General features: G+C 54.2%; 1 protein-coding gene across 1 annotated transcript; it reads left to right on the top strand.

The window, feature by feature from the left end:
- Positions 1–187: 187 nt before the first annotated feature.
- SSU72 (SSU72 homolog, RNA polymerase II CTD phosphatase) lies at positions 188–26,228 on the top strand. The gene is made up of 5 exons (XM_036999893.2): positions 188–484; positions 9,638–9,781; positions 23,497–23,636; positions 24,229–24,347; positions 25,812–26,228. Exons 1-5 carry the CDS (start codon positions 405–407, stop codon positions 25,911–25,913), a joined length of 585 nt encoding a protein of 194 aa, XP_036855788.1. The 5' UTR covers positions 188–404; the 3' UTR covers positions 25,914–26,228.
- Positions 26,229–26,334: the final 106 nt, after the last annotated feature.

Here is a 26,334-nt window from a genome sequence, read left to right as displayed (position 1 = left end):
GCGCCTACGCGTCAGTCTCTGCGACCACGGCGGCGGGGCGCTGGCCTCCTGGGAGCGCGTCACTACGGCGGCGACGGCGGGACCTCGTGACGTCCGGTCGCCGGCGCGGGACGCCTGGCCGGCGGCGAACCCCCAGCGGAGCACGGGTATGGACCGTGCATGCCGGGAGCAGCGACTCGCCTGCCGGCCCGGGGCCCCCCTACGCCTGCGGCCGGGCGCTCTAGGCGGGCGTGGCGGACCTGCGGGACGCCGAGCGCGCGCCCGGCCGCGCGTTCCGACGCGCTACGTTGGCGACGCCCCCGCTTCCGCGTCATGACTTCCGGGCGTTGCGGTCGCCATCTTGCCCGCGCCGCGGCCGGGTGGGGGTCCCGGAGTGGGAGCGTCGCGGACGGTGCGGCGCCGCCATGCCGTCGTCGCCGCTGCGGGTGGCGGTGGTGTGCTCGAGCAACCAGAACCGGAGCATGGAGGCGCACAACATCCTCAGGTAGTTGGGGCCTTCCTCCGGGCCCGGCGCGCCCCGTCGGACGCCGGCCGACTGGCTGTCCCCCCGGCCCCGCGCCCGACCGTTGCTGGACGGCGGGGCTCATTGGCTCCGGGGCCGAGCCCAGCGCGAGTGGACGACGCTCAGTGGGCTAAGCGTCGCGGGAAAGTTTAGGTTCTGAGCCGAAGGGTTCCCGGGTCGCGGAAATCTCAAAGCTCCCATTAAACCCGAAAGGCTGATGCTGTTTGCATCCACTACAAACGCGTGTCTGTGCATCTGACAGTATCGGGGCTCCTGCAAAGCGCTCACAAGTGGGGCGGTAAGATCTCCGTGAGGGTCCACGAGAGTATAGTGGACAACGACTGCTTGTCACTCCAGGGTGTGTCGTCGTTATCGTCTGCTGGAAGACTTGCACAACAAATCTCAAGATAGAACAAGTCTTTAAAAAACGGAAGCGGCCTGTCTTGTTAACCTCATGAATCTGTATTTGCCCCTATCTGTAGTTTCAAGTCTCATAAGAAAAATCTCCCCTTCCCCTGAAAGCCTGCAGTCGGTAATTTTCGGACTCCACGTGAGTTCGGCTTGGCACTTAGTGTCAGTACTAATTTGTGACTCTGGTATCGTACGTATTAAAGTTTATTCCCGTTCAATGTAGTTTTTTCGTTCAAAGTCACTTAACAAAACGAAACTGGCCTTAGTGTATACGTGAACTTTGGTAGTAAACAAAGTTGAAACTGCCTTTTCTCCCAAAGCATCCATATGCGAACATAAAAGGACAACAGTGGCTCCTTCTTTTCTTATCACAGTCCAGCTTTGTCTCTCCTTAGTAATTTGGGATTATTAGAATTCCCTGAACCTCTTATTTTTTAATGAAGCTGGAAGTGTCAAGTGTCCGCAATATGCTATGAGTTTAATTCTTCACAACATCTACCCCACTGTCCACAATATTTGGTTAATGCCATTTTTTGTAATGTATGTTTTGAACCTAACATACCCATGGGAAGCTTGTTTTTAAGCTACAAAAGTTGTTTCGAAGGGAACAAGGGAACTTTTTAAGCTATAAAGTTGTTTCGAAAATAGAGAATGTGTTAAAATTGTATTGCACTGGGTCTGATCCCCAGACTGAATGTATATGTTCAGAGTCATTAAAGTTTGGTATATTTAAGCAAAAGAATGCAAGGTCCACAGTCCTGAAAAACTCAAGGAAAATAAAATGCAGCATCTTCAGTTAGAGTACAAGTGGTTCTGTTGGGGAGATTTGGCTTAAGCTCTTATGCCATATCTGCCTAACACAGTTGGGGTGAAATCTAACAAAAGGAAATGTTTTTAAATGACTTGTAGCAACTTTGTTAACGAAATCAGGCCTGTCTGATACTTCCCTAGGACAAACACTGAAAGATGGCAAGTACTTCATGAGTTAAAAGTGGCTGTAGCTGGCATAGCATTGGGTTTCCCGTGGAAAGGGGTGGGGGGGGGAGCGCTGAAGAGCCCCTCAGTGATCACCAAGTCGTAATTCTTAAGTGTGCTTTGACCTGTTTTATTGTCTTTCAAATTGATTCCAAAGATGCAGAATGAGGGCAAAAGGAGGCCTGTTTGGGGCGATCTGTTAACTGATGTGAGGGCGACTCTAGGCTTTCTAAGACGTCTGCTTCAGGGCATGTTTACTTTATAGAAAAATTATCACTAAAACTACATAAAAGATGACAGTCACTTGAAGGGCCACTTTCTTACGCATCCGTGTTCGTGTACACACAGAAGATCAGAGCGCTGTTCTGTGATCTCTTCACGTGTGCACACGGCTCAGTGTTGATTTCCATATTCATTTCTGTTTACACTTTGACACTGAATTTGAAAGCATCTGCTCCTGTTGAGTAATGGAGGAGGTTATGACCCCACCGTGACCCAGGCAGCCCTTCGTAGCAGTTGATTTGGTAACCAGTCCCCCCAGGACACATGTGGGCTGTTTTCTGTTTTTCAGCCTTACAGTGCCAGCCAGCATTCTTGTATCTTTACATGCTTTTCTGGTCATTTCCTTGGCATAAATTCCTAGAGGTAGAATTGCTGAGTCAGAAAGTAGGCTCGTTTTTACATTTCATGTTTTGGCATACTGCTTTCCAGGCCAGTTTGTAGAATTTCCATTTCCTCACAATCTGGGCATTCTTTTCATCTTTTCATGCTGCTAGGGCAAGAAAATGATTTCAGTGTTTTAGTTTTAAAATTGCAATCTTGACTTCTTTTCCCCAGGCCTCTTTTTAAACAGATCTTGTGAAGATCAAAGCTTACCATTTGAGCCCCAATAATCAGATCAGTAAGTGGCATATACTTAGGGTTAGGTACTTAAAAATAAATGTTGAATGAATGTTTTTTTTTTTTAATTGCGATCGAGGTTGAACAACTTTTAATGTCATTTTTACTTTTGAAAACTATTTCTGCCTTTATTTGGATTATATACAGGGTTTAAAAGCATCTATAAGAAATTCATGTAATGGTTTTCTCTTACAACCAGGAGAGTTTATGAAAGTCAGACTTATTACAGACTTAGGCCTTAAAGGTGATGCGAAAAGCATAGAGAAACAGTATGAGAGGCAGAATAAGTGGGAAGATTGTATATTTGGTTTGGCTACAACTACATAAAACTGCAGAGGAAAACTCCTGAAATGAAACACAAGGAATGCAGTTAATCACATATGCACAGTATGTAGTTTATCACTGAGACCCTTTTATTTTTGCCTTACTGAAAATTCAGCCTAGATTGTATTTTTCTGACAAGTCAAATGCAAGTAGTAGTAAATGTTGGCATTTTCTGGAGCTAGTCATGGTGTTCCCTGGATCGTTTTGGATCTTTGGAGACTGAATTGTTTCCCAGGAGCCATTAAGGTTTGGGGCGTGTTTGAAGACTGCGGGGTGTTTCCACAGAGGTTCCTGCTCTTTGCATTCACTGATGCAGATTTCTGTTTGGAGCCAGTTAACTAAGTTTTTTTGTTCTAAACTGTCTTCTAGATGGTAAGTGGCATGTTGATTTTTGGAAGTTATATTTTTAATCATAGGATTCAAAACAAGTCTTAAAGGACTTCTGTATATTGCTGAACTAAGTTACAGTCGCCTGAGCCCCTCTGTGCCACGCCCTCTGAGTCCATCCTCCCAAGTCTTAGGATGTCCACACTTATACAGGTGACCAGACAATACCAGGAGAGTTTATGAAAGTCAGACTTACAGACTTAGGCCTTAAAGGTGATGTGAAAAGCATAGAAAAATGGTATAGAAGAGCACAGAAAAAGCAGGAAGTCTTGGCTCATAAGTGATGGGAAGGGGCTCTGGCCTTGATTGATGGGTGACAGAACTGAAGCTCCACGTGCTGGAGAAGGAGCTAGTGTGGGGAGTGCGTCAGAGTCTCTGATGTCCTGTGTGGGGCACTCAAACCTCAATGTCAATACTAGAGCATGTGGACCCCAAGCCACCCAGGGATGGAGGTACACAGATCTCCTCCCCCAGATGGAACACATCTCAGGGCTGCCTGAGGTTGTGCGGTCACATCTGATCTGTGCTGGAAGAGGATTTGAACCTAGGTGGCTTGACACAGCAGCCAGTCCTGTGCCAAACCCCTCCCGGCTCAAACGCACCCAGAAGCCTGTGTCTTTTACAAAGGAGGGATTGTCAGCTGTGCCCTGCAGCCCCTTTGGCTGCATCATTGATGTTTGATTTGGGGTGCACTTGAAGAGAGGAAACTGGGGAACTGTGGTGGGTGAAAGGACTTGGCAGAACTGAGACCAGGAGGATGGATGAAACAGATTTCTGTGAACATTAAGACAAAACTGGGAGACTTCATGGTGTCCGCTCCAAGGAAGCTGAACCCTTCTTCCTTCATTGAGGACCATCTTCTCCAGCCTCCTTTGTAGCTGAGAACAGGTACAGCCCTGAGAGAGGGGACGGGCCAGCAGGTTCACGTGGGTAGTAAGACATTCTTCCTTAAGATCACTTAGTGTTGAACCCCGAAGGAAGTATGTGACTGGGCCATCTGCGGTTCCAGTTGTTAAGGGCCTGCTCTGCGCTGCTGCTGCTCGGAGGGTGCCACGCGGGGAGGCCAGGAACGAGTAGTGAGAAGCCAGGGCTGAGGAGGAGCGGGCCTGGTGGATGGTCATCTCGGGTGCTGGCGTGCCCATAATACTGGCACACTTGTCACAGGTGCAGTGCATGGTCTTGTACATCCAAAGTCCTGGCCTTTCAGGAAGGCAAGAATAAAATAGCCCTAGCAGATATTTATTGGGGCATGTTTAGGCCCACATTTTGCTGATGATGACAAACTTTATTGGAATGTTACCATTTCAGAAGAGTACCTTAAATCCAGCTGATTAGTTCCCTGTGGTAAATCTGATTTAGGGTTGTAAGTGCATTCTGTCCAACTTCTGGGCAGTGTTTTCAAAAAGTCAGCCGTGGGTCTAGTCAGACTAGTCTTAGCCACCATAAAACTCTTGTTTCTTCAATATATAAATAGTGTAGGTAGTCGAAAAACAAGAAGAGTCTCAGCCAAAGTAATGCTTTAAATTAGGTGAGTAACCACACAACAGAAAATAGGAAAAATATAGCCCATGCTGTTAATTAGAAATCTCTTACAATCTTTTTTGATGTTTATTTTAACATTATTATTTTATCTTTAGCCTTTGGGAAAACAATTGAAACAATTCTGTTTCCCAGAATTTAAGATCTTTTGATAGGTTTTTTGTGGTAGTTTTCTGGTACTTGTGAAGAGACTTGACAAATGCTAGTCTGGAAGGTTGGTTTGACATGTGAAGTAGTCGGCCCTCAAGAGGGCCTTTTGGTCGCCAGGAATGTTTTCATAGCGTTTGGTTCCTTTATGTAAGAAACAAATTGTCACACTGCACTGTTGACACAGCACAAGATGGGGTGCGTGTCAGCTGCATCAGCTTAAAAGAAGCAGGGCTTCTGCTGCTAATTAGCCTTTTTTATCACTTGGGAATATTTTTTGGAGGAAGAACAGACTGTTCCATTTTATTTTTAAGTATCCTAGATGAACATTTCAGAAAGCTGAGGAGGACTGAGGAGAGGGCGGCAGGTCCCTGGACATTTCTGGTGAGGGATTCCTCCAGTAGGAGCCCCTCCCAGCCTCTCAGGGACCCTGCAGTCCTCCACCTGGAAGGCTGGCCAAGGATCAGCCAGCTGGTTGGAGGGTTGGACCATCTGTGGGGTGATTTACTTTTAGGATTATGGACAGAGTAGAAAGGGGAATGTTCCAATTGGACACCTACTGCAGGCCTCAGACCCCACCTTGAGCGATGGGGCTGGGCCTTACCAGGTGGTATCACCAAGCTGTTCAGACTTGGCCACCCACTGGGATGCAGGGTGTGAGGCCCTGCACCAGGAGCTCTCCATCTGGTGGCCCCTGGAACCCTGTGGGCAGCTTTTGGGGGTATGCCTGCCCTGTCCCAGCCTGAAACCTCCGGGGTCCTGTTGAGGTCTCTGTGGCGCTCCCCCCCCCCCCACACCAATTGTGCTGCTTGCTGCCCTGCGCAGTCTTGCTTGTTTTGTCCCCCCTCCGAAGTACCTGAGGAGAGTGGTATGTGGGTCTGTCTGGTCTCTGCTGTGCCCCAGCACACAGCCCCATAAATCCTATACAATCAGATGGGCGGCAAGCCTGCCACCAGTAACGGTATGGTGGTCATTTCTGAAACAGACACCAGGGATTTGATGATTCCCTTCGCTAATGTTGGCTAAACTAAGGCATATTCAAGAGCAGTTGTGTGTGCCTCATTTTAATAAATTTTAATTTTAAAACTTGGGCTCCTTTTAATACATTCTTTAATTATGGCTAAGGCCCCAATGGAATGACCAGAATTAAGTTTTTTAAAAACTTATTTTTTGAAAGTGGTTAATGAACTGTGTCTAAATGAATCATTGCACATGAGAAGCCTTTGCTTTTTTGTTGTTGACCAGAGGGTTTTTGGAACCCCTCTCGGAACCCAGAGGCTGACGGGTCACATACGAAAGGCAAACTCTGACCCTAAAAGGTACTCCCTCCCTCCCACACCCAGTTCATTTATTATTTGCTTTCAGATGACTTGCTTTAAAGCATCAGGGCCGCCTCCAAGGGCCTGTGGGAAGAGCGCGCAGGCCGTCAGCAGACCCACACAGTGGCTCTAGGTACATGTCAGCACACCTCATGTCACTGCCGCCCTCCGTGTCACCTCCTGCTCCCTCGGGGCCCGTGGGCTTGTGCTCTCCACGGCCGTCCTGTTCTGTCCTCCAGCACTGTCACCACACCCGGGCCTGCCACATAAGCAGTTTGGCTACAGTTACATAAAACTGCACAGGAAAACTCCTGAAGTTCAGTTCTGAGCCGGGACCTCTGCCGGGGCCTCCTTCCCTTTTGCTCGGGCACTGCTAGCCTCAGCTCCAAGTCACGTCGCTGGGGATCTTGTTTCCGTGGGCTCGTGCTTTTTCACAGCACACCACCTTGCCGCCCCTGCTGGCCAGAGGCAGCGCCTTGTCGTTCGGGTGCTGGGCCGTCAGGCTTTGGATGTGTGAGCAGCCCCACGCCCTCAGGTGAACCCACTGCTGAATGTGGGTGGCGTGACGGTGGTGCCCGCCCACTAGCATCCAGGACGCTTGGCGTGGCACCTCTGGGCACCTGTGTCCCCTCGGGTCGCACAGGAATTCCAAGGGACCGCCAAGAGGTGCACTGTGGGCCCAGGGCAGGCTTCAGGAGTGAGTTCCTTTCCCCTTGATGAAAGGTTTCATTCATATTTTAGCAGCGTTTAAGCTACTGGGGTGAGGTGGGGTGCCATTCCTGTGGGGCATTTGCTGGGGGAAGCAATTTGGAACTCTAAGGATCAGTTGCTTGTTTCAGGGTGTTTCTTGTGAGTAGTGACATCTGTGAGGCCATCTTGTGTCCTGGAGCCCTTGTGGCTGTGACCTAGTCTCTGCTTGCTGTTGGCCTGCGTGAACATGGCTGCCCTGGCCGCCCCCACAGTGGGGCGGGCAGTGATGCCCATCGGTGTCTGGACAGGAGCTCGTCTCCCTGGGCTGTTGTGCGATGGCCGACATCACAGGCGTGCTGGCGCTTACTTAGACAGGAGGGGCTTTTTCACTGCACTTCATCTGACTTGGTGAGAAAATAGGTTCGAATCAGGTTCCTTCCTCAGAGGGCAGGTGAGCCGAGGTGTGCGGCATGCCCAGGCACTGTGCCTGCAGCCATGGCTGAGTCCTCACTTCCTTGCCCACTTTGATTGGCATCTGGGATTGGGGTGAGCTTGGGAGATGTTGGTTCTCTTTAGGTTTATTCTATGGTTCGGGTGGCACAGGCCTTAGTTTACCTGTTGTTGGTCTCCGCTGTCACACCGCGTCCTTCTTGGGTGACATCCTGGGGGTCTGGTTGCATAGCTCAGGACTTCAGGGGCTTACTTTTTTAATGCATGCTCACTCGACACTTTGTGCAGGTGCCAGGTAGGTGGCACAGTCTGCCCCGGGGCATGGCCCCTCCCGGGCCCCTGCGCTGTGGTGGTCTGGGTGTGTTTCCGCTCCTCGCGTTCTTCATGATGGTTCCAGGACATTCCAGCGTACCGGGCGACCCACACCCTTTTCCGGCGGCAGGAAGTGCCCTATGCTGGTGGCATTCAGGCTGATCCTCATCTTCTGTGGTCAGTCAGGGTAACGGGCTTCAGGGCCAAAGGCAGGTGCCCGTGCATGTCCCGTGGGATGGAGTTCTGGAGGGCAGTGTGTGGCTTGGAGGTGACAGGGTTTTCACCTGCCAGGTGCCAAGCTCTCCTCCTGAGGCTTAGCAGTCACGTGAAGCAGTGCCATCCGAGTGAGAAACCCTTGTCATAAGACTGGTATGCATTCACCACTCGACAGGTGCTTATTATGTGCCTCCCGTGTGCCGGGGACACAGCACTGAGCCACAGGGACCGCGCCCTCCTGTGCGGTGTTGACACTGCAGTGGAGAAGGCTGACCCGTGGGCAGACCTTTTGAACTTGTTCCTGAGATTCTCATCTCTGTGAGAACCCCCATCCCTTCCTTGGGACTGTGGTGCTCATGCCTTTTGCCCCTTGGGGGGTCATGCACTTGGCAGGGGCTCTTACGGGTGTCCTCGGCGCTGGTGGCAGGTGGGCTGGGTGGTTCAGCGTGGGGCCACCCTGTGCGTCATACGGTGCCCAGCAGCCACTCTGGCCCCTGGATGCCAGTGGCATTGCCCAGTTGTGACACCCAGAAGTGTTTCCAGATATGGCTGGACATCCCCTGAGCTGCAATAAAAAATACAGGAAAGTTTGAGCCGGTCACCAGCAGCAGTTCAGAGCGAGTGGGCCTCTGAGGAGGAGGGGGATGCCCGTGGGACCATGTTCTTCCCGAGTCCAAAGGCAGAGATGTTGTGGTTTCTAAACGTAAAGCTGTGGTGAGAAGCCCATTTTACTCAGACACTTTTAAATACTTAAAATTTTTACTTCTCTTGACCATGGGTCTGAAAGGGCACAAGTTATGAGACTTTCTCACTTAACGTGTCAGCAACTGGCCATAGCGTGGTCCTCAGTGATGACAGAGCTTTGGGACCTGACAACAGGAGAGTTCATTTTGAGATGACATTTTCTTAGCGTGTAAATTGTCACCCCTGTGGCCGCATTTCACACACATTCCTGGTTACGTGGACACTGTTCCTTGGCCTCCTCCGGTTTATTAGGACACATGTTTGCTTAGTTCTCTTGACTGTCTCTGACTCACAGCTGTGGGGTGTCTGTCCTTGGCCCTCGAGGCCCACAGGAATGGGACAGGAGTGATCTTGTGAACCTGAACCCTACACAGGCTGGACAGCGGTCAGCTGACAGAAATGTTCTAGGTGGAATCTTCCCGAATGGCACGTGTCAGCCTGTCCCCGCTGCTCGCTGCTGCAGTGCTTGGGCTCGGCCTCGGCCTCATAACTGCAGATTAAAGGGTCTTAGGTTTTGATTGTTTTCATCCAGCTTTCATGTAATGTGCTGCAGGATTTTTAAAGATTTGTAAATAAAATATTTGAAGTTAATTTAAAAACATCTTCTCATACCTATCATCAAAGATTCTCCATTTGTTCGTTTCCCGTTTCATAGCCCTTATTTTTGGAATTTTGTGCCTTACTTAATCCAGTTGTGATTCTCTTCCTTTGTGTCTTTCAGCAAACGAGGATTCAGTGTCCGGTCTTTTGGAACGGGAACCCATGTGAAGCTTCCAGGGCCAGCTCCTGACAAGCCAAATGTTTACGATTTCAAAACCACCTACGATCAGATGTACAACGATCTCCTTAGGAAAGACAAAGAACTGTATCCCCGCAGGTGGCGTTTGCAGACCCACTGTGGTTGTCCTGGCAGGTGTGCCTGGGGCCTGGAGTGTGTGCGTCCCTCCAGCCTCCAGCTTAGGGGCCTCACGTGAGGCAGGCGGATAACGCTGAGTCTCAGTGCATGCGATACGTACAGTGGACATGGGGCCTGCAGACGTAGGCGTGAGGACCATACAGACAAAGTCAGGGAAAGGTTTGGACGTGGTACTAAACAGCAACTTAGATGAGGGAGTGGGAACCACAGGATCATATTGCTTTTCACACTCAGGGCTGCCCACCCCTTTCCTTTGAAGGTAGGTATGTGCATGTGCGTGTGTGTGCGTGTGCCCTGAGACTCATGCAGGCGGGCTGCTTCACACACTGGTGGTGTTCTAGAGGGTCTGTTCAGTTAGAAGGCTGAGTGTGCTCCCAGAGCAGGCGAGTCAGAAGCAGATGACTTGAGAGACAGCAGAGCCTGGTCTGCTCTTAGGACTCATGTGGAAGAAAGGTGGTTTTTCAGTAGATGTTTATGACTGATACCAAGTTGTGTGATGATAAGACGGTTTTGATCAGGGCGCTTCGTGATCACTTGCGCCACTTAAGGTCCTGGGCTGCTTTCCTACCGTGAGTAGTGTGTGGATCTCAGGGTGGAGCCTGAGCGTAGTCCCAGCCAAAGGAAGAGACCCCAAATGGAAGGCGATCTTCACCTTGGCACTTCTATTTTTAATAAACTACAAACATCACTGTAGATTAATTAGGTAGCCAGGAGTGGCCCCAAGCCCCAAAGGTCATTCTAGCAAAACTTGAAACTACACCCTGCGTCGTGTTTTCTGCCCTCATACACCACCCCCACTACTGTTAGGAAGCTGGGGGCTGGGCGGGGGGGGATGTGCCACAGCCAGGCGTGTGGGAGGGTCTAGGTCATCACGGGTGGTTGGTCACTGTGGCACAGGGATCCTGGGAGTCCAGGACTCGCGGCCCACCAGAGCCAGCCCTCTGGGCAGCAGGCCCAAGGCTCTTCTCAGAGATCGCCGAGTACACCAGCCACCTGTCCACTTCCCATAACCCCCACAACCTGCATTGGGAAAACTCCCTGAGCATCTCCAGTGTGCCCCCCCCTCAGCTGTGTCCTGGTCCCTGTGCTGCAGTGACGTCCTCTGCTCATGTCCTTGGCCAAGAAGGAAGGCCAGGCTCTGGCTTGCCAAGATGCAGCATCTCAGAAAGGCGGCTCCCCTGAACTTCTCTGTCATGAGAGCCACCCGGGGCCTTGCAGGGGATCTCTAATAGCACGGCCCTTTCCCTGGAAAAGGTTGTGGTCTCAGCTCTGGGCTTTGTTACTTGGGTTACACACTCTGTGTTGTCAAGCCTGTCTCGAAACCCCATCTGGTTTTTAAGATTATTCTTCAGTTAGCACTGTTCATTTTTAAACTCATATTCCAGAAGAGAATTGGTGATGGCAGATGGTAATGCACGTGTTCAAACCCCCTCAGTCGTTGAAAATTGGGCCCTCACTTTGGAGCTGACTGTGACCTTCCTGTCTCTAGGAATGGGCGACACTCCCCACATTTCACGAGACCGCATCCACAAGGGCCTTACTGAGTGTGTCCCTGGTAGTTGTGAACCGAGGAGCAGGGACCAGCTTCTCAGAACTGAGACTCCTTTGCAGATGACTGTACAGCGTGTCTCCCCAGGAAGCCTGCAGTGTGGAGGGTAGCTGCATGTGTGCACCCCCTGCTCGGGCTACACGCAGGAAGCTGTGAGGGCTGGTGGGGGCGTTGCGCCCCCTGTAGCAGCAGCATTTGCGCCCTGAGAACCCTGAGGAGGAGACACGCCTGCGAGCTCTGTGAGCGATCTCTGTTGGCTCCCTGTCTTCACTTGCGTGGAGGCGGCAGGGGGGCAGAGCAGCACGCACCTGGCGCTTGGCTCTGCCTGGGCACAGCCCTTGGTCCGTAAGGGAGAGCATCCTGGGGGTCGCTTTGGACACTGGCAGGACAGCACGGGGCCAGGGGCATGGGTCTTCTGTGCATGTGGGTATAGTGAGTGATGACAGTGGCCTAGCATCAGCTGTGTGCCCAGCGTGGGAGGTGCCCTGATTACATGGGTTGGGGTGCTTGATGAGTAATGGGGGCTCCCATCTGGCCCCAGTGGGAAGTGCTTAGTTAGGCAGACCTGGGGGTTGAGGCTGAGTAGCCTGGTGGTGAGGATTGGGTCCTGCATTCCCCAGGTGCGCACCTCCTGGGACTGCTGAGGACAGACATAGGACAAGCAGGAAGCTGCGTGGGGCCTGGTGGCATTGGAGGCCTGTAGTGTTGAAGCCCTTTATTCCTTAGACATTTGGTTATATGTAGATGGTTTGGTGTTGGTTTTCTGTCTGAGAGGAGGTGCGGGCCTGGAAGGATCGAGACTCCCACCGCTGGCTCGGTGACATTTGTATGGCCACGTGCTGGCCTGAGGTCCCTGTGGAACCTGGCCTGGGAAGTCAGGAGGGCAGTGGGGCCGGGGAGGCCATAGGAGGCAGTGCAAACCTTGTTAAATTAAAACTGAGCTAGTTAGTAACTCTGGACTGGACTGGCTACATTTGGAAGTAACCTACCAGTAGTGCCGGAAACCCAAGGTCACCTGACCCCCACAGACAAGTAAGAATGTCTTCCAGCTTCTGTTGGGAGCTGCCCCTGTTCTCGACAAGGTCTCGCGATGCCATCTTGTGCTCCCAGCAGTGCACCCTGGGCACCTGGATTTCACAGCGGCTTCCCCACCCCTAGGATGCTGGCTGCCCTGACACAGCAGCTGCTGCTCCGCCTTCTGTCTGGATCTGCCTCTCTGACGTGCCACGTGCATGGGGTCCTGTAACATGGATATTCCCTGTCTGGCTTCTCCCGCTCTGCATGTTTTCAGGGCTTGCCCGTGTGATGGCGTGCATGCAACTGTTTTTAAGTGTATGCTTTTCCCCCTTGATCTTAATTTTCCCTTCCCTTTGCTTTGGAGTCATTTTGAGCACAGAGCAGCTTTAAACGGTGTTTTGCACGTGGGTTTGAGCGTTGCTCACTGGTGAAGTGGTGGAGGCTTCCAGATTTTCTTCGTGTTCTGTCAGAGCAGATGTCCGTACGTCTTCCCAGGGTGCTCCTTCCGTCTCAGTTGAGGGGCACCTGCAGCTGCACCCTCAGCCCACTTGGCCCTCCTTTGGGGAAAAAGGAGCTATGTTTTTCAGTGTAGGAATGGCCGATCTGCCACCTGATGAATGTTATTGCCAGGCCCAGGGGCGCGTCAGGCAGGGTAGGCACTGCAGCAGAAGAGGTTGGCTGGGGCTTCGAGAGGCCACCAAGGGCCATCTTTAAGTCAGATGCCCACGTGAAGTCTTTCAGCAGGTGATTGCTTGTGAATTGCAGAACCACGTGTCTTAGAGATGAACGTGTAGCTCTCACTATGGTTAGTGTGAGGTTTGGTGCCGGCAGTTGCTCCCTGAACACCGATGAAGTTCATTTGCAGTGACTCCTGGGTGCCAACTTTGTGCGCATGTTCGGGAAGTGAGCACCTAAGCCTGCATCTGGCTTTTCTGGCTCTTGTGGGTGCCATGAAGTTCATCGTCTTTGGGGCTCAGATTATTTTTAGCTCCTCGTCCCTGTTCTCTCTTTCTCTAGGTTGCCTTGACTTTTAGGCTTTGGGTTACTTTGTAGCCACTTCTTCACTGTGACTTTTCTTGTCTTGGTTTAAAAGGTAAAAATAGGATTTCTAAGGTTGTGAGTCCCACAGCCTCCTGACGTGCAGGGCTGGTGGGGGCAGCAGCCCCGAGGCCTCTGCCACGTCCACTCTGACTACAGAGCCTGGTTCTTTGGGTCTCATTAGACTCTGTGCTGCAAGCACGTCTATTTCTCAGGCTGTGCTTGGTGGGGTGGACACAGCTGCCTGTCGCTGGCCCTGCCCTGGGAATACTCTTAAGTCCAACTCAGAGCTTGCATGAGTCCACTGGGCCTGGGTTCTGCTCCCAAGCGTCCCGCTGCCAGTGTACGCTGGCCTCACTGACGGTCCCAGTTGCCTGCCTGACCTGGGGCCTGCCTGCCCACCGTGTTCGAGGCCGTGGGGGCACTCCCTGCTTCTGCAGGACCTGACCCCGGCCGGCATTGATCCCCGGAAGAGTTCTCATTCAATTTCGCTGATATGCAGACTGTGCGGTTTAGAAAAGCACTCAGGCTTGCAATGCAAACATGGCCTAAGATGTTCCGGATGAGGCGGAGGAGGGCACCTAAGGTGTTCACCTCATCTGCTCAGACGACGGCTGACCACGCCCGTAGCTGGGCCTGCTCATGGGTCTGGCGTGATGGAGCCAGCTGACTGTGCCCCTGTGTGAAGTACACGCCCCGGGCTGAGACGCCGATGTCAGACAAGGGCAGCGTGAGGCCCCTGTGGCCCCGGCCAGAGCTGACGGCTGCCGAGCCTCCCGCCAGGGCAGCCACAGGTAGGGGTGCCAGCAGCCCTCAGCATTGACTTCGAATCTTCCAGGTTCTTGTTTGTGCAGCCTGGTGCTTTGATACTGAAAATGAATTGATTTCTCCATATAAAGAAGTCCTAGCTCAAAAGCTTCTGGCGCACCTGGTCTCAGAGGGGACTGAGGCTCCCACGCTTAGAGCCAGCTACCTTGTGCCTTTCTTTCCCCCAGGGAGTCAGGGGCTCTGGCTAAGGGCTGGTGGGCTGTGTCCTTGTGATGACGCCTGACAGCTCCAGGGGCACCTCCCAAACCCACCCACTGCCCAGCACACTGCCTCACAGTCAGCTCTCCCCTCCCTGTAGGGTGGGGACAGGTCAGGCCATCCACCACTGGGCACAGGTGGTCATGCGAGGCCCCTGTGTGCCACATGCGGGTGTCCTCTGCAGCCAGCCCCAGGCGTGGTCGTGCGAAGCACCTGTGTCTGTGCTGTGGTGCTGTGCTGTGAAACATGGGTTGGGCTGGGTGCCCTTTGAGGGGCGTCCCCTGTACCCATCATGGGTGCAGGCGTCGTTTCCCTCCTGGTCAGGGGCAGGCAGGTGGCCTCGTTCTCAGTCGTACTTGGTGTGCTTATCTGTGATTTACAAGTGTGACTCCCTTTGCCCTTGTCCCCCAAGTGGACACTCCCAGTTGGCCTTGGTGCATCATTAGTGCTGGAGGGCTGGCTGGTGGCAACCCAGGTGAGCTGCGATGAGCTGTGGGGTTATGGGGGAGGCTGGATGGGCACTCGGCCAGGGGAGGGCCTGCTGCATGGCTGGAGAGAGGGAGACTGCAGGGTGACATGGGCTGAACCACGGGCATGGGTCTGGGGCCCCCACAGCCCACGGACAGGTCAGGTTTTCCCTCCAGACTTTCTGGGGCAGAGTGCCTGCAGAGGGAGCCCTGTGGGGTCACTGCTTTGGCCACGTGGACTGGGCAGTGACACGTCCACTGTGAGCAGTGGGCCATTGGGGTATCCTGCCTGAGCTGTGCGTTTGCAGTGCCCTTGGCTCGGCTGTCCACATGGGGACCCCTAGTACCGTCGCCTCCATTTTACTGCCTCTAAGACAGGGACTCACAAGGGTGTCTCTGCAAAGCCCTTTTCCAGGGGCCAGCCCCTCCCTGCACCCAGAGCAGGTCTGAGCTGCATGGCTCACGTCAGTGAAGGAGGGGCTTCCCCTGCCGGTCACAAGGACCCGTGGTCCTCAAGGGCTGGCTCCTTGGATGCTACACAAGTGGCACCTGCTTGCATTGTGGCATTACCTGTAGCTGCTGAATCTGTCCTGGCCTTTCCCCTGATGTGTGTGTGAGGACACAGCTGCCATCCCAGCACCCCTTGGGACTTGTCAGCCCTCCCCATTACCCCTAAAGTAAAATGCCGGGCCCTGGGGGCCCTGGGCATGTGTGGTACCTCTGGTGGCTGGATAGCTGCTGCCCTGTGCATCCTTTGCCTTGCCACCTGGCCACTCTGCACAGGCCTGTCCCACGGGAACCTGTGGGGGCTCAGTGCCCGGCTTGGGCATATGCACCACCTCCCCCCTCCCAGGCCCACTGTCTGCTTCCTGCACAGACTGGTCACCAGGATGTCGGAGCTGACTGCTCGGCAGTGGCCCATGGGGAGCACTGGTGGGGGCAGCTGGGCATGGTCTCGCCACCCTGGGTGCTTTGGCCTGCCTTCTTTTAGGATTGTCTTAAATTTCAGGGTAAAACAACTCATTTTCTCCTTAAATCACTAAATAACAGGTGTTTCAGTGAGTGAGAGGGGTCTTTTGTTTTTTCCTTGACCTCAGAGTGTTTGCGGTGACCGCTGGGAGGTGAGCTCAGACGGCCCCTGCCTGGCCGTGAGGCCCTGGGTGTTGTACCCACGTCCGGGTAGGCTGAAGCTTGGTGCGTGTGGCCCGGCAGCCCTGCCTTTCCTGGGCCTAACCTCCTGGAGTGTTTGCGAGTTAGTCTCATTTTGAGCCATTTATGCAGATATGATTGGTGGTGCAGATAACTCATAATTTAAGAATTTCTTTTCAAAATGTTTTTAAAAAGTAAGTTAATTTTTTCATGAAAGTACTCCAATCTAGGGCTTTCTTTTTGTTTTGAGGTTAAAACTTTTATGATATAAAGAGCTGGGAGGTAGGTGTGTGTCTACCTGAGACAAAACACAAAGACTAAAAGATACTTTTCCCACTGCATTTTCATTTTACTTATCCAGCCAATTTATTTAAAGTATTTTTTCTGAGCTTTCAAATTTGAAATATATGCAGTGTTTGCTGTGTTTGGGCAAGTGGTAGTCCACCGTCTTTATTATTTAAAAACCTACTAAAGTATGATATTACAGGACAGTGTATTTTGCCATCGAGCCCACTTAGAGAAGCCAGAACCCGGCTTCCCCACTGAAGCCCAAGGGCCAGCGCGAGGTCCTGACTTCTGACCGCACTGCCCAGCTCGTTTTCGAAGGCTGAGGCAGCGACTGCAGGATTGAAATGGGCTGCCTGCTCTCAGTCTTTTAAACACCATTTCGGGGGAGTGTTTCTTTTGGAGGAATGGGGAGCGCGACCTCCCTGGTCTCGGCCACTTTGTGCAGATGGGAGTGGGAAGCTGGCTGCGTGGTGTCCTTGTGGCTGGGCCTCCGTATGAGCGGCCTGCCCACCCCTGGGGGCAGTGGGCACTTTCTGGAAGCGGCCTGCTACAAGGAGCAGGTGTGCAGAGGGCGTGGCCAGCCCTTCTGCCCTGTGGGGAAGGGGAGGAGCTGACTGGTTACCGATGTGCCAGTCCCCGCCCAGGTCCTCTGAACCAGATGCTCCATGGGCCTTGACACTGAGCGTGGTGCCCTTGTGGGTCTGTGGGGTCCTGTGCCCACGCCTGGCAGCCTCTTGGAAAGGCCAACAGTGCCCTATTGTGGGTGATGGCACTGCTGGTCTGTGCCAGCCAGGTGTGTTTCTGGGGTGTGGGGGCTGCGGGGCCTGGGGCAGCTGCTCCTGACTCGGGTGCTCTGGGAAACTGGATATGAAATGATGGTCTGCCGGCACACCCACAGATGTTTCAGATGGGATTTACAGCTACGTCCAACATGCTTCTAGCCAATTTCAGGCCCACAAGAGTGGCCGTGGCAACTCTGTGGTGTCGGGAGCTGCTGTCAGCCTCTCCCTTCCCCCGGCCAGCGTCCCGCTGCGGGTAGCTGCCCCGTGGGGCCGAGTGGTGAGAAGCTGGGGCTCCCAGATTGGTCCTCAGGGAGGCCTGGTCCCACGTGCTGAGATGGCGTTATGAACACATGATTTTGTCACTGCAGATTATCAACAACACAGAGGCCAGGCACTGCCCCGCACAAGGTGCAGGGTGACCTGCCCTGGCTGCATGGCCCAGGTGCATGTCTTCCTGGGCTGCTACTGCAGTGAAGGCAGAAGCGCTTCCTCTGCATTGTGATCCTGAGATTCAAGCTAGGTGCTGAGTCAACTGTCCCAGAGATGGGGGGGCCCGCCTCCCTGTTGAGCTGCCCGGCCCCTTGGTGTGGTTGGGATGGCAGGTGCCCGAGCGTCTCCAGCTGCATGAAGGGTGAAGGGGGCCTCCTCACACTTGCAGGTCAGCATGCCGGGCAGGGGCTGTGCATAGATTCTTTTTTTTTTTTGAGTATTCAAGTTACTTTTTTTTTTATTAAGGTATCTTTGATATACACTCTTACAAAGGTTTCACAAGAAAAACAGTGTGGTTACTACATTCACCCTTATCGAGTCCCCCCAACACCCTATTGCAGTCACTGTCCATCAGTGTACTTAAGATGCCACAGAGTCACTACTTGTCTTCTCTGTGTTACACCATCTTTCCCGTGACTCCCCCACACCATGTGCACCAATCATGATATCCCACAATCCCCTTTGCCCTCCCTCCCCGACCCCTCTCCCCTTTGGTAACTGCTAGTCCCTTAGAATCTGTAAGTCTGCTGCTATTTTGTTCCTTCAGTTTTGCTTCGTTGTTATACTCCACAAATGAGAGAAATCATTTGGTATTTGTCTTTCTCTGCCTGACTTATTTCACTGAGCATAATACCCTCTAGATCCATTCATGTTGTTGCAAATGGTAGGATCTGTTTATTTCTTATGGCTGAATAATATTCCATCGTGTATATGCACCACCTCTTCTTTATCCATTCACCTACTGATGGGCACTTAGGTTGTTCCATTTCTTGGCTATTGTAAATAGTGCTGCGATAAACATAGGGGTGCATCTGTCTCTTTCAAACTGGGCTGCTGCATTCTTAGGGTAAATTCCTAGGAGAGGAATTCCTGGGTCAAATGGTATTTCTGTTTTTTCGTGTTTTTGGGAACCTCCATACTGCTTTCCACAATGGTTGAACTAATTTACATTCCCACCAGCAGTGTAGGAGGGTCCCCCTTTCTCCACACCCTCACCAACATTTGTTGTTGTTTGTCTTTTCGATGATGGCCATCCTAACTGGTGTGAGGTGATATCTCATTGTGGTTTTTATTTGCATTTCCTTGATAAGGAGCGATGTGGGACATCTTTTCATGTGCCTGTTGGCCATCTGAATTTCTTCTTAGGACAAGTGTCTCTGTTCATATCCTCCACCCATTTTTTAATCGGTTATTTTCCTTTTGGGTGTTGAGGCGTGTGAGTTCTTTATATATTTTGGATGCTAACCCCTTGTCAGATCTGTCATTTACAGATATATTCTCCCACACTGTAGGATGCCCTTTTGTTCTGTTGATGGTGTCCTTTGCTGTACAGAAGCCTTTTAGCTTGATGTAGTCCCACTTGTTCATTTTTTACTTTGTTGCCCTTACCCAAGGGGATGCGTTCAGGAAAAAGTTGCTCATGTTATATTCAAGAGATTTTACCTATGTTTTCTTCTAAGAGTTTTCTGGTTTCCTGACTTACACTCAGGTCTTTGATCCACTTTGAGTTTACTTTCGTGCATGGGGTTAGACAGTGATCCAGTTTCATTCTCTTACATGTAGCTGTCCGGTTTTGCCAACACCAGCTGTTGAAGAGGCTGTCATTCCCCATTGTATGTCCATGGTTCCTTTATCATATGTTACTTGACCACATATCTGCAGAGGCCAGCTGCTAGCTGGGGTCTCACCTGCTGGGCTCTGGGGCCGGGAGGTCGTCCAGCGCTTCCCAGCAGGGGCCCTCCAGGGGAGAGTCTCGGGGCAGCCTGGGGCAGCGCCGTCTCCTGCTGGACAGCGCGAGACTGAGCTCAGAGGCTGCAGGTCTCCTGCCTGATCCCATGGGCCTGCGTCTTCTCTGGCCCTTGGGGTGGGCCCAGCCGGGGCCGCAGGAGTGTGCCTTTGGGAATCTTGGGTCCCTGTTAAGAACTCTTGCTTTGTATCTTAATGTTTCTTCAGTTTAACTGAGCTTAAAATTGGCAGTAAAATTGGATTATAGGATTCAAGAGGATGAGCAGGTTCTCTGGGCTTGGCGCACCCTTGAGGACCCTGGCCGCATAGCAGGAAACCCTGCCTCAAGCGTGGTGGCACTTGGGTCAGAAATGTTCACACCCACCAGGATGTCCTGGGCCAATTCAGCCAGCGCCTGAGTCAGGCACCCTTGGGCCCTGTGGGCGGACACTGCACTGGGTGGGAGGTTCCAACTTCCCGGTTGCTAGGAGAGAATGTGTCACCGAGGCGCAGGCTCCGCGCCCCTCCCGCCACCCTGCCCCTGAGCTCTGCTTCACCGAAGACCAGCTAGGTCTGTGTACCCTGTCTGGATTCCCTCACCTGGGTTTGTCTTGCTTGTATCCAGTTGGCAGCGTTTGGGGAAATGGGGCTTGAGCTGTGCCCTTCCTGAGCTGGCACTCTGCCTGTAGCAGGGCCTTGGGGTCTCGTTAAGAGGATGGGCACCTGGTGGTGATGAGGCCATGGGGCGCCATGCCATGTCCGTGCATGCCCCCCAAGGTGAGCATCCCGCCCCTTTTTCGGATTCTCACTGGTTCGTCCTCCCCCTTGCTCTGTTGCTCAAACCTCTGCCTTCCTTCACAGACACATCCCTGCCTCGGGCCCAGGGGCCCACCCCTGGGCTTTGGGTATGGGCAGCCCTCCTCATCCACTGGGAGACCGTGCCTGCCAGCCCGATCCCTTGCATGCAGCTGGCCTGACCTGCTCCCGCAGACGGTCTGCAGGGGCCGGAGGGTGGCAAGGGAGTGGGTGCCACGTGCTGCCGGGCATTGAGAGGGGCCGTCACTGGGTGCCTGCGGGCTTCCACACGGCAGGCGGTTCAGGTCAGCCCTGTCTCTGGGATGTCACTTTAGAGATAAAAACGTTCCGTTGAGGATCCATACACAGGTAAAACTGGGCTGAGGTTAAACCTGGTGTCTGAAAGTTGCCTCAGTGAAAACCAGATTAGTGTGTCTCGGCTCACAGGAAAAGAGTGGCCTCCCAGAGTGACAGGTGCTGCGGGCTCTGGCTCGGGGCTGGCCTGGGGGGGTTCCTGGGCTTGCTCTGCATTCTCCAGGTTTGCCTTTTGCACTTCGACCTTGAAGAGAGAAGGCAGGTCTCCTGTAGCTGCCGGCCTTTCCTCCTCTCCTGCAGGTGGTCCCTGAGGAGCCCTTCCTGAGACTGCTTGCCCGTGTTTCATCCGGAGGCCCCTCGGATGTTCATGTGGCAGTTTTTATTTATTTATTTTAAAATTAAGGTATTGATATACACTCTTATGAAGGTTTCACAAGACAAACAATGTAATTACATTCACCCTCATTATGGAGTCCCCCCCCATTCTCCATTGCAGTCACTGTCCGTCAGGGTAGTCAGGTGGATGTGGCAGTTTTCAAAGAGCACCGTGCATTCCGCTGCCTGGCCTGGACTGTCAGATGGTTAAGACCTGAGTGCTTCAGAACAGTCCCATTGCTGCACCGTGGGGCTTCCCGGGCCCACCCGTGAGGGGCCTGTGGCCCCCACTGGCTGCACAGCCGAGGGAGGCACCCGTGACTCCTCCCGCAGGAGCAGTGGAGACGCGCTCCCTGTGCAGGCCAAGGGCCAGCGTGAGATGGCCAGTGTGTGCCCCACCCAGTCAGGGCCTTCTTTGCTCATCTGCTAGCTGACGAGGGTCTGGCAGCCCTCAGCATTGGGCCACAGGGCCCCTGGGCGGGATTCTCCTCGGGGGTCTGGACGGAAGGGCCTGACTGGCAGCGTCCCACCTCCGTGGCCTTCTGGAAGCATCGCGGGCTTTGCCTGGAGCCTGAGACTCACTAGGACTCTCCCCTCTCAGTGAGGCCAGAGCCCTTTGCATTGAGCAGGGAGCCGGGGCACAGGTGCTCCGGGCCACTGTCCCCAGGGCCCTGACCCCATCCCAGCCTGGCAGAGGGAGTGCATTGGGTATGCGAGCTACAGGGAGGCCCCAGCCCGCTCTCCTGCCCGGAGGTGGCTTTCTACCTTTGCAGACAGGTCGGCCTTCACCGACCGTGGGCAGCAGGCTGGCGACTGTCCCCAGACCACAGTGGCCACTGGAGGACCTGTATGTGGTGGGGCAGTTGGTTCCGGGGTGGTAACAAATACCCTTGCCCAGGCCTGGCACCCCTCACCATGTGCAGCCCCCAGTCCACACCCCTCCTTTGCTGGTACCCTTGCTGGGTGCAGAGTGCATGTTGGAGTGGCGAGGGCGCATGTGGGCCCTGCTGATGCACTTTATTCATGCAAGGAAAAGACTGTTATCTGTGACGAGATGCTTGAAGTGGGCAGCATCTGACACTCCCTGTCTGGCCCGGCCCTCGTTCTGCTGAGACATGGTGTCACTCCTCCCCCAGCGTTCTTGTCCCCACTGCCCCCAGCCTGCAGCTGCTGTGGGGGTTTAGGTGGGACTCCTGGTCACTGTGAGTTGGCTCAGTGGAGGGTCTGTGGGTTCATCTCAAAGGCTCCTGGTGTGGCCTGACTTTGCATCTAGTGTTTGCCAGAAAATAGTCTGAAAAGGCCACTGTTCCTTCTATCCTGTTAAACTAATAAGGGGTAGGGTCTGATCCCTAAACAGGCATGAATCTTAATTTCCTTTGTTCGTGTCCGTGTAAACAACTAAGGGAAGTAAAGGAGGAGGGAGCCCTGCGAGGGCTCTGGGAGCCGTGCTGGTCTGGGCCGGAGGGCTCGGGAGGCCGCGGAGTGCAGGAGCCTGCACTGGAGCTTCAGGCACGCTGGCACGGGGGCGCTCCCTGGGCCTCCCCCCGTCGGACCTTGGTGCCCGGTGTCAGAGGGACTAGGTTCTGGGAAGAGGGGCCTAGATGTGGCAGCAGCGCTTTGTATGGAGCTGCGGGGCGGTGTCTGGCCCGCTCGGGGCCCAGACAGGGCAGGGGCAGTTTCACTGCCCCCAGCTAGAGAGGGGAGCGGGTCGGGAGCGGCAGAGCCGACAGCCGCCTGTCTTCCCGCTGAAGCGCTTTCCCTGACCACCTGACGGCTCTTCACCACCCAGGAAGGTAGGAAGTGAACGATGTGAGTTAACTTAGGTGCTCTGTCATGACTTAGAATCTGGGAAAAACATTAAAATGTATCAGAATTCCTAAGTCAGCTGGTCCAGGAGCTTGGTGAGGAGCTTGCCGCAGGTCTCGGGTGACCCGTAGAGACCACAGGCTCATTTTGGGACTGTCCCTTGGGGAGGTGAGCCACTCTCTGGGCCCCCAGGCCAGATGCGGCCACAGGGTTGGGGGTATGACCCTGTCTGCAGGGTCCCAGGAGAGGTGCTTCTGACTTGGGGGTAGGAGTGTCCTGCCCAGCACAGCTCGTGACTGGGGGACCTGCGTGTGCTCCCTGAGCTGCTCCAGCCTGGCCCTCAGTGCTGTCCTGGGCTTCTCCAGACACGCCCACTTCTTGCCTCTGAGGTTTTCTCCTGCAGCAGCTGAGCTGTATTGGGGACTGGCCGGCTGTTCAGGTGGCTTTGTCTTTGCTGAAGGGCTTAGGTTCAACAGGAGCCGGCACACAGCTGGCACGGAGATGCCGCAGGACGAGCCTGGAAAGGCAGGCAGGGTGTGAAGGACATGCCGGTGTGGGAGAGGCCACAGCACTAGGCTCTGTCCTCAGGGGCCGCTGTCAGGTGAACTGCCGTGTCCGGACTCTAGGCCAGGCAGGTCTGCTGGGCTGGGGGCGAGCACCCCCGTCTGCTCGGGTAGCCTGGCCCCAACAGCTGCCTGGGGCCTCTACTGCCTTGACGCTGGGGGAGCAGCGCAGGGTGGCTCTGCCATGCAGACACCAAAGGCGCCTGGGCGGGCTGGGGTGTGCACGCTTCAAGGCGTAGGAACAGAAGTCTGTCCCAAGTTCCTTAACTCTGGCACCTAGCTACACGCAGAATGGCATTTTACATATGCTGGACAGAAATAAGAGAATCAAGCCCCGGCCAGAAAGGTTCCAGAACTGCAAGGACCTGTTTGACCTGATCCTCACCTGTGAAGAGAGAGTGTACGACCAGGTGGTAGAAGGTGAGACCCCAGGCCTGAGCTGCCCGTGTGTGTGCCACCTGCCGGCCCAGGCACTCAGTTTGTGTTCCCTGCTGCAGGGCTGGCAAGGGATCCCTGGAGCATCTGCCAGCAGGTGGGGGGATGTGGGCAGGACCCTGGTCCCGACCTGTGGGGCCCTCCTTGGTGGCCAGGCAGGAGTGTTTGAGGGCCACTGGATAGCTAGGGTTGGGCGCTGTGGCCTTTGGCTTGGCTGTTTATCAGAGCAAGACCGCCTGTGTGTAGGCAGACAGCTTTGTGTGGGGCCCGGTCTTTTTTGCCCGTGAAGAGTATGTGTGAGATGAGCTGGGTCTGGGGTCCTGGGCCTGTAAGTGGGGCTGAGCACTTACCCCGGAACAGCTGGTGCTCAGGGTGGCTGGGGCCTGGTGCTGAGGCTGATGATCAGGTCTCCTTGGATCGCAGCCACATGGGCTATGAGGCTCCCCCTGGGCCTGGTTTGATGCTGAGTCCTTAATTGTGTTCCCTGAAGAGGAACGGGGCAGTCGAGCAGGGCAGGCACTGGCCCTTCTGTGCCCTGCTTCTCAGGTTCTGACATCTGACATTCTGTCCTGGCCAGATCTGAATTCCAGAGAGCAGGAGACCTGCCAGCCAGTGCATGTCATCAACGTGGACATCCAAGACAACCATGAAGAGGCCACCCTGGGGGCATTCCTCATCTGTGAACTCTGCCAGTGTGTGAGTGTCCTGCGTCTTGGCTCCTGCCCCCTGCCCTGGGCCCCAAGGAGCAGTCCCACCAGAGGGCAGTGACTCCTGCATATGAGGGTTTCATCGTGAAACAGTTGGATTGATGGCGAAGGTGTCTTCAAATGTCAAAACCCAAGTAAATGCAGAGATGTGCCCCTAAGTCGGAGAACGACTCAGTCGCTTTGGCTTAAGAATTCACCTCTGTGCTTTGTTCAGTCGGTAGAAGTGCAGTGACCTGCTCAGTGTCTGGCATCCACGAAGATGGCCATGTGTGTCTTCCAGGGCCTTTCCGGACATAGGCTCCCTTGCAAAACCCCAAACACATCTAGTGGAGCCTCCAGGTCCCCAGAGATGTCAAAGGGCTTCACCCTCAGGGCTTGGGGTTCCTGTGTGGGCATCCTCCCTCAGGTGGACAAGCCCAGGGGCGTTGGCAGCCCCTGTGCTGCTGTGCTCAAGAGTAAAGCATCCCCTCTCAGACGTGAGGAAGATCCACCCAAGGAGAAACCCACGTGTCTCACTCTGTCTTCTGCCTGTGGGATCTGCGTTTAGGTCAGTTGGCTATGAGTGATGGAAAGACAAAACAAGCGGATCGACTAAGAAGGGTGGAGACAGGCAGGCCTGGACTGGTTTGCTACGTGAGGGACCCAGGTGCCCGCTCTGTTGCTCTGCCCAGCAGAGCTTCTGTTCCCAGTATGCCTCATGGTCCAGTGTGGCTGCTGAAGCTCCAGCAGTTGTGCCCATGATCCAGCCATCATGCCAAAGAAAGGGCTGAAGGGGAAGACAACGTCCCAACAGTTGCACACATGACTTCCACTCAGGTTACACTGGAGAGAAAATCATGGGGCTACTTTTCACTTCACAGACCAGCCAAGACGAGGGTCAATGAGCAGCCTGGCCACAGCATGCTAGGGCAGTTGTGCTTGGGAGCCAGCCCTGGGCCACCCCAAAGCTGCCCCCTGGCAGCACCTACTCTTTTTAGGGCAGTGAGTCAGCACCAGGGGCATCTGGCCATGTCTGCACATACTGGTGGGTCTCACAACTGGGAGGGACACTAGTGGCGGCTCGTGGGTGGAGGCCACAGCCTGTAGTGCACAGGACGGCCGCACTGCAGAGCACGACAGGCTGGCTTCCCTGGCAGGAGGACTTCAGCAAGGACTGTGTCGCTTGCTGATTCGCAAAGCGGGGAGGGTCGGTGGTTCACTGTGCATGCGAGGTCGAAGCAGGCCCTGGTGCAGCTGCCCTGTGCCTCTGGGTCTCAGAGCCCAGCCCCCTTGGCGGGGGGTCTGCACCAGAGGACCGGGGCTGCCCTGGACCCTCGTTCTCAGGACCCCGGCCAGGGCAGCAGGGGAGTCTCTGAAGCCCTGGTCATCGTCAGAACAGGCAGAGGCAGCTGGACCTGCCTGCCGGGGGTTGGGGACAGACGCTCCCGCTCAGGGTGGCTTTTCTGTCCCCCAGATCCAGCACACTGAAGACATGGAGAACGAGATCGACGAGCTGCTGCAGGAGTTTGAGGAGAAGAGCGGCAGGGCCTTCCTGCACACTGTCTGCTTCTACTGACACCCAGCCGCCCTGCCCGCCCCTCAGCTTCCTTCCGTCCTGGGGTGTGTGTGCCCTTGTCCATGTTCTGCCAGGGGGCGGTAGCCGTACTGAGATGAGCTGCGTCGGAGACATACACGTAAATGCAGACTGAACCAGCCGAGTCTCCTGTCCCCCCTCCACTTGTGAGTGGGGTGTCCATTTTCCTCAAACCCCAAAGGAGAAGACGGTTGATAGTTCATTTCCCCTCGGCTACCCCTCCCCTTATGTCCGAAGTGGCTGGAATGTACAAATCCCTGAATAAAGCAACGCGCTGTCTGTGCAGTTGTTCGGTGAGCAGATGCTGCCAGGGGTCTTGGCTTTGTCCCGACGGCCCCGGTGCCCCGGCGCGGGTTGCTGTGACAGTGGGACGAGGAGGCGGAGGTGGGGAGGGGTCCTACAG

The sequence above is a fragment of the Manis javanica genome, chromosome 4, assembly GCF_040802235.1.
Source record: "Manis javanica isolate MJ-LG chromosome 4, MJ_LKY, whole genome shotgun sequence".
In the NCBI taxonomy this organism is placed as follows: domain Eukaryota; kingdom Metazoa; phylum Chordata; class Mammalia; order Pholidota; family Manidae; genus Manis; species Manis javanica.
The sequence above is the reverse complement of the archived record's forward strand: the minus strand, read 5'-3'. Positions and strand labels throughout refer to the sequence as shown.

Excerpts from the sequence above, each read along its gene's own strand:
- SSU72 (XM_036999893.2), top strand. The coding sequence starts at position 405 with ATGCCGTCGTCGCCGCTGCGGGTGGCGGTGGTGTGCTCGAGCAACCAG. Across the intron at positions 9,782-23,496 it reads CTTAGGAAAGACAAAGAACT|CTACACGCAGAATGGCATTT; the intron begins GTATCCCCGCAG and ends TCTGGCACCTAG. Across the intron at positions 23,637-24,228 it reads GTACGACCAGGTGGTAGAAG|ATCTGAATTCCAGAGAGCAG; the intron begins GTGAGACCCCAG and ends TGTCCTGGCCAG.